This window comes from Peromyscus eremicus, chromosome 1 (genome assembly GCF_949786415.1).
Source record: "Peromyscus eremicus chromosome 1, PerEre_H2_v1, whole genome shotgun sequence".
In the NCBI taxonomy this organism is placed as follows: Eukaryota; Metazoa; Chordata; class Mammalia; order Rodentia; family Cricetidae; genus Peromyscus; species Peromyscus eremicus.
Window position 1 is genome coordinate 101,908,966 of NC_081416.1, and position 12,307 is coordinate 101,921,272.

At 55.2% G+C, this 12,307-nt stretch overlaps 1 protein-coding gene across 1 annotated transcript; it reads right to left on the minus strand.

Annotated features, from left to right (window-relative positions):
• Positions 1-5,282: 5,282 nt before the first annotated feature.
• Positions 5,283-11,501, minus strand: Lrrc32 (leucine rich repeat containing 32). The gene is made up of 2 exons (XM_059253089.1): positions 11,305-11,501; positions 5,283-7,239 (listed from the first exon to the last, which is right to left on the minus strand). The coding sequence occupies exons 1-2, from the start codon at positions 11,389-11,391 to the stop codon at positions 5,335-5,337; spliced, it is 1,992 nt and encodes a 663-aa protein (XP_059109072.1). The 5' UTR covers positions 11,392-11,501; the 3' UTR covers positions 5,283-5,334.
• Between the last annotated feature and the right edge of the window lie 806 nt (positions 11,502-12,307).

A 12,307-nucleotide genomic window follows, 5' to 3' on the forward strand; every position in this document is an offset into this window, starting at 1 on the left:
TGAGAAGAGAAGGTTCCAGAATGCTGGGCGATGCTGAAGAACCCAAGAGCTCAAGGGGGAATTTCCGAAGCGCTCTGGCTCTCCTGCAGCCAGGTTGAGCTGGAGCTTGGCTCTCCCTTTGACCTCTCCACTTCACGCTGAAATCCTGCTGTCCCTGTAGGCAGCTCAGATGCCTTCCAAGCCCACTCACTCCTCCAGCTGTGAGGCCTGTGACCAGCTGCAAACAAACTCCCAGAGCACAAAAACCTCCCTCACCACTGACAGCTTCCTGGCTTGAGCTACGGCCTGAGTCTCCCCCCTCCCACAGCAGAGGTTTTATCTAACTGTCCCCAGGTTTCCCACAGACCTAGGACCCGGAACCTTGGGGATGCTCAAGCACTCCGGCATTAAGCATGTTTATGAGCCCATTATACAGATGGAGAAATGGAGACACAACAGTGCAATTTGCCCTCACTTCTGGAGCAAAGGTGGCCCTAAGAGCAAGAGTGGCCCCAGACATGAGTTTGATTTCACAGACAGAGCTCTCTCCAGGCCAGCCTGCTGGGAGGTTGGAGGTGGGAGTGGAGTGGAGTCGGGTGGGAGCTGGGTCCTGAGAACCAGCTGGCTGGGGAGACTTGAAGTTGGGAGGGTCAAGTTCAGGGAAAGCTCAGCTGAGGAGGAGCCAATCTGTTTATTATGCTTGGTCTGTACTCCAAACAGAGCTGATGGATGGAGCCACTCCAGCTCCTATAAACAGCTCCCCCTCCCCCTCCCCTCTTGCCCTCCTGTTCTCAGCATGACTGTTTCTAGGGAGACAGAAGTGGTGGTGGGGTGGGGAGACAGGATGAGAAGATGAGGAGGACCGAGATAAGACAGAATCCTCAGGGCGAGGGGGGACGAGGACAGCAGAAAGCAGCCAGAGAGCGTGCTTATGTGCTCTTGCTGCCCCTGGACAGCCACGCCCTGCTGCCCTCTGCCCTCTCTGGATCCCCTGGGTCTGTCTGAAGGCTGGGTTTTGAGCCCAAGAGTTCATAAGTCCTGGAGGGCAGGGTTCATTAATTCGGGAAATCTTTTCTGAGCTCACAGTCCCGGGGGACAAACAGGGGACTCTGGGTAGGAATTTTTTTTCCCCCAGGGCTCTTGATCTGATGGTGGACCAGACAGATATCCAATGCTAGAGTCTTAGGGTTCCATGGGGATACAGGCAGCAGGAAGAAGCGATCCAGGCCATCTCCACAGAGGAGGTGGTCCAGTCAGACAGTGGTAGCAGGAGTGTGTGGGTGTGTTGGGGTGGGTGGGACATGCCCAGTAGGGAAGGAGAAAGCTTGGGGCTGTGAGGGTCAGATGCTGGAGCTGCCTGTAGTTGAGGTCATCAGCTCATTGCTGGGCGTGGTAGCACACACCTGTCACCCCAGTTCGTGAGAGGAGAAGTCAGGATGATGAGGAGCTCAAGGCCATGCTCAGCTACATAGTGGCCAACCTGGACCACAGGATGCCATGACTCAAAAACAAAGAACAAGAACCAGGCGAGACGGCTCACCGGACAGAAGCATCTGCTGCCAAGCCTGACAGTGTGAGTTCGAGCCTCGATATTTACAGTGGTAGAAGGAGAGAACCAGTTCCCACAAGTCATGCTCTGATCTCCGTGCACGTGGGCACGGATGCAAATAAATAAAACGTAACAAAAAGAAAACAAAACAACAACAAAAAAACAATAAGAAAAAACTCACTGGCTTCGGAGAGGGATGAACCTGGGTTTAGGTCTCAGCCCTAGACTATCAAGATACAACAGAAGTCTCTCCAAACGCTGTAGGAATAATGTCCGTCAACTTCTCAGCTTGGACTTAGGTGGATGCACTTAGGAATGGCCAACAAATGGTGGGAGACAGCAGAGAGGGGCTGCCAGAGCGGCAGACGACGACCCGCCTGGGTCGGCGTGCAGGCTGTCTGGAGGACAGGGTGTTTCAGTGGGCAGCTGGCCAGGCCCCTGGATCTGGTGGCCTGAGATGCTGAGGCAGCTGGGGGTGGGGGCACAGGGTCCCTTAAGGAGTGGGACACCGACAGAGCCTACTGAACTAGATGAGTCGAGCATGACACTCCAGGTGGCCTGTGACACAGAACAGGAGGGGCCCCCTCTCCTAGAACTGGCTGAAAGCTCAGTAAGCCGGATGTTCTGATGACCTAGTTGGCAGCTGTCCACGGTGCACTGAAAACAGGAATTTCTGCCCTACTGGGGGTCTTGGCCAGGTGAACAGGCTCCCCTGTTTGCCAGGAAAGGGGGTCAGGGGCCTGGTGGGATCCTGTTGGAGGGGAAGCCCACAGGTCCTAGGCTGAGCTCTGCCCATGCAATGGCCTGGTCCAATTCTGCTTTCACTGAGCCTCTACTGTGTGTCTTCCCAAGCCCAGCACTGCCCCTTGAAACAGCAAGTTCAATGCTCCCCCAGGAGTGGGAGAGTAGGGAGGAGGAATTCGGGTGAGAGGCTGGAGGCAGAGAAGTTACTTGAAGGAATCTTTGGGAGAAGGCAAAGCTGTCCACCCAGGGAGGGCCCAGGGCCACTTCAGCTGTGGAGATGCTTCCAGAGTGCTTAGAGTGCGGGGAAAGGCTGGGCTGGAAGAGAGGCAGGCTGGAGAGGGAGGCTGCTACCTGCAGAGGCCAGGGCCTCGGTGGTGGTGTACTGAGCTGGGCCACGAGAGACCAGCTAACGGGCTGCTGTGAGCCTAGCAGAAAGACCAAGACAGGCATTGCTGCCCACCTCCAGAGTCTGTCCCTGCTTCTCACTTCAGTCTCTCTCAGTTAGGCAGCTCCTTCTTCCATTAATTAATTCTCTCTCTCTCTCTCTCTCTCTCTCTCTCTCTCTCTCTCTCTCTCTCTCAAGTTCAATCTGAATCTTGACTTCTTACTGACTAAATTCTCCCTGGGTTCTCTAGCCCCTAGGAGACACGTGACTCTCTGGCTGGGGATGCCTCTGGATGCCTCCATGGGAGCAGTTGGGAGGAGGAGAGGAGAGGAGGGAAGGAGGGGAGGAAGGGATGGGATCTGCCATGGAGAGCCGGAGAAGGGAGGATGGGAGAACAGTACAAGGATTTTTCACTGGTTTTAAGATGGGGGGGCGAGCCTTTCTCTGTGTCCACCATTCCCCGTCTTAAAACAAAAGCAGGGGGGACCGACACATCACTGCAGGCAGGTGGGAAGGGGCCACAGCCACTAGTTTCTGAGGGTTGGGGTGGGGCATAGGTGATGTGGGATGTGACGAGGCTACGAAAGAGGCTGAGGACCAAAGCCCAGGTGGGGCCGGCCAACGGCTTCGGTGTCCCCTGGGTGCCTCATGAGGAACGAAAGCCCTGGATGGGAGAAGAAAGGGTCAGGATTCCAGTGCATGCAACCGTATGCATGTAACCCAAAGTAAGCAGGCTGGCAGGCCACAGCTTCTCCAAAATTAGACTTTAATACATTCAGTGAGTTATACAAAGAGCTGGTCCCAGGGCCTGGCAGTGGCCAGCTGGGAGGGAAGAGCAGCATGATATAGTGTTTTCAGAGCTCAGGCACAGCGGCCACGGTTTGGCCTCCAGGCCGAGACAGAGTGCTGTGTGCAGTAGCACCTAGACCCCACTAGCTGACCCGGTGAGGGTCCTAGCCCCGGATCTGCCCATTGGTTCTCTGAGCCTTTAACCTTCTCTGGGACCCAGTTTCCTCATCTGCAAAACTGGGCAGAGAGAATGGTGTTTTCATCTCCTCGTATGTGACCAAGTGACCTGGCAGACTGGGGGCCAGGCACAGGGGCACTGATGAAGCAGGTTCTGTGACTGGGCCCAGGGCTCCCCTTTCTCCCTGTAGCCCATGGGTCTGGAGAATGAGTGGAGAGACTGGGGGGGGGGGGAGTCTTCCTTCTTGTTTTCCTGGTGAGGACAGGCGTGAGAGCTGGCACTGTCTTGTGCTGAGACTGCCGAGAGCGTGAAGCCGCACAGGCGACGCTGCTGGGCACCCAGCTCGGGGGCTTGAGCACGAAAAGCAAGCACTCTGCCACGGTGCAACAGTCCAGCTGGTCTTCTCTCCTTTCCCCCACAGTCTCTGCCATTGGCTGGTGTGACCCTGAGCAAGCCCCTCAACCTTGCTTTCCTTATCTGCGCAATGGGGAAATGACACTCAATAGCGTCAAACTCCCAGCTCCGCTTCGTGGAGGAAGGATGAGACTGTGGGAGCAAGATGAGAGAGGGAGAATTTATACTGGTCCGCAAATGAACGAGGGGCACTGAGGCAGACGCAGAGGGTCTGGGAGGAGGGAGTGAGTGTGTGCAGCAAGGATGCTTGGAGCCTGCTTAGGGTAGGGCCACTTCCTGTCCACTTGACAGCCTGCCCTGCACCGCAAGGCTTAGGTCCTGGAGACGGGAGGACATGGGTTTGACTCATTTTTGGCTTTGGCATCTCTCTCAGCCCTGAGGCTCTCAAAGGAGATGTAAGGAACCTTCTTTTCTTCTTGTGTATAACACAGATAACATAGAAACCTCTAAGAGTTGGCTTGGATTCGCCTCTGCAGCTGCTAAGCGGAGTGCAAAACGGAACCAGATAGCCGAGGCTCTCCCTCTTGGCTCAAAAGCTAGGGTGGGGCTGCGAGGGAAGGAGGCCCGAGCAGGGGGCTGGCAATCCAGGCAGCACTGGGGTCAGTGTGTGTGTAACAGGAGAGTTCACTGAGGGGGAAGGGCCTGTCCAGGGCAGGACACAGACTGTCCTGGGCCTGGCTGGAAGTCCAAGTGACCACACTTTACGCTGGCTCAGCCGGAACTTCAGAATCTGGCCTAGGAGACCAGATTCAAGACCTTTGGAGGAGGAGATCCTGGCTCTCTCTTCTGGTCACAAGTTCTTCGTTTCCAGAGAGGCTGAAAGTCATTATCAGCAGCTGTGACAGAGCTCTGTGTGGGAACGGCTCAGACCAATCATCTCTCAGGCTTGGCCCTCCCTTGCCCAAACACAGCCAGCCAGGGTGGACTCTCCATGACCAGCTGGGGACTGCCGGTCTGGGGGCCCAGGGCCTCCCCACCTCAAGCCTATCACACTCCATGGTCACTGGTTCTGTGACAGCCTCTCTTGCCAGAGGGCAGGCACGTGTTTCATTTACTAGTGCCCACAGAAGGGTCTGGCCTGAAACAGATGCTCAGTGGAGAGCTGTTGGTATCCTCTGTTCAGTAAACTGCCCCACTTTGGGCTCCACAGCTGGATCACATGTGCAGCTCAGGAAGCAACTACCTGTCCATGTGGCAGGATGCAGAATGCTGAATCCCTGGGGGTCACTGTGTAACCTAGCTAGACCCCAGCTTCTCTGCCCCTCGGGCTTCCACACTGAGTGGGAAGAGGACCCCCTAGGCTTTGTATTGTTGGCTGAACTTCTGCCTACGGAGGAAGCAGCAGGTGGCCAGCGTGGTGAGGATGACGGCAGAGGCCAGCGTGAAGGTGAGGATGATGATGAGGTTGATGTTCTTGAGCCCTCCCTTCTCACAATCCTCTGGACGCACATGGCTCAGGGACACCTCCTCCTGAGAGCCAAAGCGGCAGATCAGGTCCTGAGTAGCATCCACAGCCACTCGGCCCTGGTGTAACTGGGCCGCCAGCCAACCATTGCCGCAGCAGCTGAGTGGATTTCCTTGTAAGTACAGGCGCCGGAGGCTAGTCTCCAGGCCACCCATGGCATTGCCTGGCAAGAGGCTGAAGCTATTGTTCCGCAGATCCAGCACCTCCAGGGACACAGCCTGTGTCCAGGCAGGCAGGTGGCTGAGGCGGTTCTCGGAAAGGTTAAGGAGCTTGAGACGGCGGAAGCATGGCAAGTCCACGTTCAAGACCATCAGCCCATTGCCTTGAAGTTTCAGTACCTCCAAGGATGCCTCCAGGCCTACCAAGGCTCCTGTGGCCACATCCAGACCAGGATTGTCAGAGAGATCCAGTTCAGTAAGTGGGGTGTGGAGGAAGCTGCCTGCCCTGAGCATCTCCATCGAGTTCCCTGCCATGTTCAGAACACGGAGGGTGGGGATCCCAGAGAAGTCCACACAGCCTGGGGGACCTGGCTCTGCTGGTCCCCCACAGGGACTGACCTGGTTTCCCCATAGGTTGAGCCTCTGCAGGCTAGCCAAGCTGGCAAAGGTATAGGGTGGTAGTTCTTGCAGGGCATTGTCCTGCAGAAGCAATGTCTTCAGGGACCCCAGGACTTTGGCGCCCAGTTCCAATGCTTCCAGCGCATTGTGGCTCAAGTCCAAAAGCACCAGGCAGGGAAGGGAGCCCACACGCCGGGCTTCAAAGGATTGCAGGCAGTTTCGGCTGAGGTTGAGGAAGCGCAGGGAGGTCAGATGTTCAAGAAAGCTGGCAGGGACCTGCTCAATCTCATTGTAACTCAAATCCAGGCTCAGGAGCTGGGAGAGGGGATTGGTGCTGGCATTCCGGCTGGGGTTGGACAGTAGAGAGGCTGACCAGCCCTCAGAGGGTGCATGGAGGTCCTCACTGTCCTGGGGCAACCCCGCAGGGAGCCGGATGAGGTTGTTGGATACGTTCAGGTAGATGAGTCTTGGGAATGCAGCCAGGTCAGGGAAGTGGAGCAGCTTGTTCTCCCGGAGGTCGAGCCAGGCCAGCTGGAACTGGACCTGGGGTTCTGGGGCCGTCTGGAATGCCTCAATGCTGTTGCAGCTCAGGTCAAGTACCTGCAGCTGCTGGAGGCTGAAGTCCGAGATGCAGGTGAGGGAGTTCCTGGAGAGGTTGAGGTGGGTCAGGTGGGGGAGGGTCTCGAAGGCACCGTCCTCAATGTCCATCAGTATGTTGCTGTGGAGGTCCAGCTGCTCCAGCGCCGGCATGCCCCAGAAGGTGTGGCGTGCCAGGCGAGTGAGGCTGTTCTCTGCCAGTGAGAGGGTATGCAGGCTCGGGGCCTCACCCAACAGCCGCTCCACCAGGCTACCGTACAGGCTGTTCCCAGACAGGTCCAGGGAGGCCACAAGGGGCAGGCGGCCCAGACCACCACTGTTCAGTGCCATGCCCATGGCGAGCCGGTTGTGGGCTAGGTTGAGATGTTCCAAGTGGGGCAGGGCCTGGAAGACTCCCGGCTGGAGGAAGCTGATCTCGTTGACACTTAAGTCCAGGTGACGAAGTGCTGTGTAGGAGCCCAGTGGGGAGATCAGGATGCTCTGCAGCTTGTTCCCAGACAAGTAGAGAGCTCGGATGTCCAACGAGAGCACTGAGGGGACCCGAAGAAGGCCAAGGCCTTGGCACAAGGCCTCCTTGTTCACCTAGAGAGAGCAAGGGTGGCAGAGAAGCTGGCATTAATAGGGACAAGACAGGAGAACAGGACAGGGTTCTCTAGGAAAGATGACTAACTCTCCCCAAGCTTGGGGAGGTGTGGTAGTTTGAATGTAATTGGCCCCCATAAGCGTATAGGGAGTGGTACTATATTAGAGGGTGTAGCTTTGTAGGAGGAAGTGTGTCACTGAGGAGGTGGGCTTTGAGGTCTCATATGCTCAAGTCATGCCCAGTGTCTCAGACCACTTCCCATTATCTTTGAGTCAAGATGTAAGAACTTCTCAGCTCCTTCTCCAGCACCATGTCTGCTTGCATACTGCCTTGCTATCCACCATGACGATAATGGACTAAACCTCTGAACTGTAAGCCAGCCACCCCAATTAAATGTTTTCCTTTATAAGAGTTGCCATGGCCATAGTGTCTCTCCACAGCAATGGAAACCCTAACTAAGACGGGGGTTTCCCCACAGACTCCCAGGATGCTAGAGCCTTTCCTTCACCCAGCTGATGACCCCATGCTTCTCTCTGGCCCTGCCTCTGGCAGTCTGGTGGGTGCTGGGCAGGAGGGAGGCAATAGACAGAGAAATAGTAGACAGATCTAAGAATAAATATGTGCTGATTATTGTCCCGTTACAAGGGAAACTAAGCTGTGCTTCACTCAGAGTGATCCAGAGCCAAGGAGCAACATGGCCACAGCTTCCAGGTCCACATCTAGGGCCTTGCCACATCCCAGATAAAGTCCCAGCATTAGGCTGGGAGCTTCATCTGGAAAAGATGCTTGCAGCAGGGGAAGCAGCAGTGTGTCCTGCCAGCCACTTTGACTTGGTCTGCCCAGCCTCAGATCTTATTCCTTTTGTGACGTGGGGTAGGCTCTGGACACAATCCTTTCTGCAGCTGTTATCTACCCCCATATTGGTGGCCTACTCCTGGTGGCCTGGTCCAGTATGGGACCCTAAAGGTAGTAGGAGTGAGGAGATTGAGCAGGGGAAGGGATGACAATTTAACTGAATGACCACTAGCAAGTCACATCAACACTCCAGTTCCTTACTCAAAAATTAACTTGTCGTTTATATATCAGGACTTTCAGACTGGTGACCCTGTCAGATCAACAACAGCCCCAGTACAGGGGTGATCTGATGTAATTACATATTTTTATCAAAGTCCAGGTCAGAGAGGGTAAGGGAGACTTCAGGATCACCCAGATGGTATAGAGGGAGCTGGGATTTGAACATGGGTCTTTCAGCAACTCTTGTCTTTCCATAAAACGTGTTTTTAAGGGTCATATGCAAATGCACATCTCCATTTGGTCATCCTCAGATTGTCACCCCAGGTCTCCCAGTCCGCCCCAGCAAATAGTGTGACATCTACAACCAGCCGCTTAGTTTTGCTCCTGCCCCCAGCCTGTCTCCATCGACCCCCCACCACCACTGAACCACCCACCTGCTAAATGCCCAGAGACTACTCAAAACCCACTTTGCCTATGGTGCCCTTGGCCTTAACATACAGCAGAATCCATCAAGACTGTCTGTGGCTCTGCCCAACCTGTCCACTCCCCTCAATCCAGTTTGCATGCAGTGATCATGCCTAGTTACCACTCCCACACTTCCACGCCCATCTCTGGACATGTGTGTATCAGACCTGCATGAGACTTCCTCACCAAGAACCCAACACCTCTTCCACCAAGGCCCTCCCTAACTTTCCTTCCTACTATGGCCTGGCGCCCCCGAACAAAGACTGAATGGGGACCTGCAGTCAGTGAGCTTGGAGCATGATTGACATGGATGTCTTGGGCCTGGCCCACAGAAAGTGCTCTGGAAGTGTCTTTTATGAATGAGTTGCAGACATCTGTGCTTAAGGAAAGGGCTGAGGCCTTGATCCAATCAATGCCGGAAAGAAAAGAGCTAATCTGGATATTCAGATTAAAGCCAGAGGCCAGCCCACCTGCTGTCCATATGCTGAAGTCAAGGCCAGTGACTTGCCTGGGCCACAGGGATCCAGTAGCTGAAGCAGTAAGGAAGAAACACAAGCCTGCCATCCCTGCCTGGCCTCGCTCTGAGGCTCCTCCTAAGGACCCCAAGGTGAGGGGCAAGGCAGGGCACTGTCTGGCCATGGGCACTGGTGTGGATGCCTTCTGCATAACATACCTTGAATAGCCCTATACCTCCAGGAAAAGCTGCCAACTGAGGCTCTAGGAGACCCAACAACACCCCCACTGCCACCCACAGAAATTAAATACCTACTTGCCACCTAGTGCTCAGGACCCCCCTGCTGCAAGCAGCAGCAAGATGAACCAAGATTTCCTTTTTGTGTAAGCTGAGCCTTCAGCACCCAGGGACCCAGGCTGGCTGGCTCTATTTACCCTTCCTTTGCAGTGCACAAGCCACACTCCTCCATGCAAACCCACACCCATGTCCCCTCCCCTGTGGATGAGCAAAAGCTCTCCAGGACACCAGCTCCAGAGGAACTATGACAGGAGCCAGGTGGCGGGGCCTGAGACTGTCTATCAGATACTGCAGGGGTCCAGGGAAGCACCTGGTACCCACATCTCCAATCCAGCCCAGACTTCAGAAGGAGCGTGAGGGCAGGAGGTTCCCTCAGCTCCATCTCTGTACCCTCTCTCCCCTGAACTCCAAGCTCCGACTGACTGCCAGGAGTCTCTGGTGCAGAGATGACAGGATGGGCGTTGGCTATGGTTTAGCATCCCTCCTCACTCTGCGGTGTCAGCCACTGCTCTGCTTTCTTCCTGATGGGGGAAAGGACATGCCATCCAACTCCATCCACACACAGGAGAAGCCTGCGTAAGGATGGCACTGTCAGGGAGCAGCACAGGGGAGCTGGCTGGGTTTGGTTCTGACTCTGTCACTTCTATCCTCGGGGCCCTCGGGGTCACATGTCTTTTCTGATGGTTCAGAAAGTCCTTTCCTGTCTATCATATTCGGCTTCTCAGGGCGCCCTTGCCCCATGCCCTCTGTCTGCTGGGGCCAAAGCCCTTCACCTTGTAGGGGCTCAGTCCTCCCAGTCTCTGGGCATGTGGTGATGTCCGAAGCCTTTCCTCCCGTTATTCTGGGTTATGAGACGCTCAGGAGGCCTCCAAGGAAGAAGTGGGGGCCACGGCAGAGCACACAGACCCCAGGACAGGGCTGCTGGCAGGCGGCTGCTGGTGTTCCTGTCCTCTTTAAGCAGCTGTCCCTTCTGTGGGGGGCGGGGGCTGTCCTGTCCCTAACCCTGCTTCACAATCATCCTAGAGGAGTGGGCTGTCAACCTTCCTAATGCCGTGACCCTTTAATTCAGTTCCTCATGCTGTGGTGACCCCCAACCATAACATTACTTTTGTTGCTACTTCATAACTGTAATTTTGCGACTGTTACGAATCATAATTAAATAACTAATATGTGACCCCTGTGGGGGTCATGACCCACAGGTTGAGAAGCACTGACCCACAGGGTCACAACGTTTAGCATCTGCCTGCTTTGGAATAGGAAAAGAACAGAAGTCAAGCCTGTTCTCTGTCCCCAAGGAGCTCTTGGTCTGCCAGATAAGATAGCTGTGGGCTGAAGGAGTCAGTCAGCAATGTCAGGGGGAGGCTTCCTGGACAAGGTGGCACCTGACTTGGCTGTAATGAGTGAGGGGCATTCTAGCAGGCAGGCCAGGAGCCCAGCCGGGAGGGGATCAGTGCCCAGGAGGATCAGTGCAGAGGAGCCTTTCCCAGCTTGCCTCTTTCCCAGCTCCTTTCCTGCAGAAGCTCCCACAAGACCAATTGCCTATAAGAGGGGCAGCTTGGGGAATAGAGAGCCGGTGGGTCCCACTGTCCCTAGCTGAATGATCTTGGTTAGGTCACCTAACCTCCCCAAATCTCAGTTTTCCTTCTATAAAACGAGAACAAGACTGTTGGGTAAGCATGTTTCTGAACAGTCTAGTGTATGCTCAACAAATACCAAGGTACAACTCTAACCTTTTCTGGGTTCCCTAACCTTTGCTCCTGTGCTGGGCTGTGGGACACCCCCTCCCAGCAAGGATGGGATAGGCACCCCTTACTCTGCCTGCGCGGCGTCTTACCGTCCTACAGGGCACTTGTTCTCGGTGCTGAGAGATAGCCAGGCCCGGGGTCAGCATGGCCAGGAGGAGCAGGATCTGGTGGCTCATGGCTCTGCCTAGGGTGTAGAGGAAAGAGGAATTGTGAGGCCGCCGGTGTCTCCACTGCCGGCAGCACCCGACTGCCCTCCCCCAGGACTCTGGGCCAGAACTGAAAGCAGGAGGCATGTGGGCTCCACGACTCAGGGAAGCTGAAAGGAGTGGTGTCTTAGGACTTTAGAGGCCGAGGTAGGAGGCCAGGGGTTGCGACTTTGAGGCCAAGCTTAGTCATTACTCAGGGGAAGCAAGACTTTTAAAGCAAAGTATGACCTGTCTGCTTTGGGTTTACCTAAGGCCCGCCCAAGGCCATTGCGATAGCTCTGGGGTGAAGACCCTTGCCATCAAGCCTAATGGCTTGAGCTTGATCTTGGGACCCACATGGTGGAAGGAGAAAACTGACTCCTGGACTTCACTACCCTCTATACATACGCCCTCTCCCTCCAAATCAATAAAATGTAATTTAAAAAAAAATTATAAAGGTCAACCCGGTAGAAGAAAATTAGGAGTGCTAAAATTAGGGGTACTCAGGAGGCAAAGGGACCCTAGGGCAAGGTTGGCTGGAGGGAGACAGGCCTCAAACCCCATTCCCCTCAGGCCCCAGGCAGCCCCCATCCCAGGTCCACAGGCCCCAAATGGAATGTCTCACTCTCCTTCATCTTGACATTTTTCTTTTGGTTGGAATTCTCTTGTCATTGTTCGGGGCTGGCCAGGGCACTGACAGGAAGCCCCACCCCAGCAGGCTGCCAGCCCTCTACTTTCACTGAAGGCCATGGCTGCCCAAGGCCACGGGTCCATTGCAGTGAAAGCAGCCAGGGTGGGGGCCCGTGAGGACCCCAGAGGCCTTTAGCAGGGGTGAATCCCTGTGGACTTGAGCCGTGTGCCGAGGAGACAGATCGGCCTATTCATTTGATTAATTAACGAATGAATG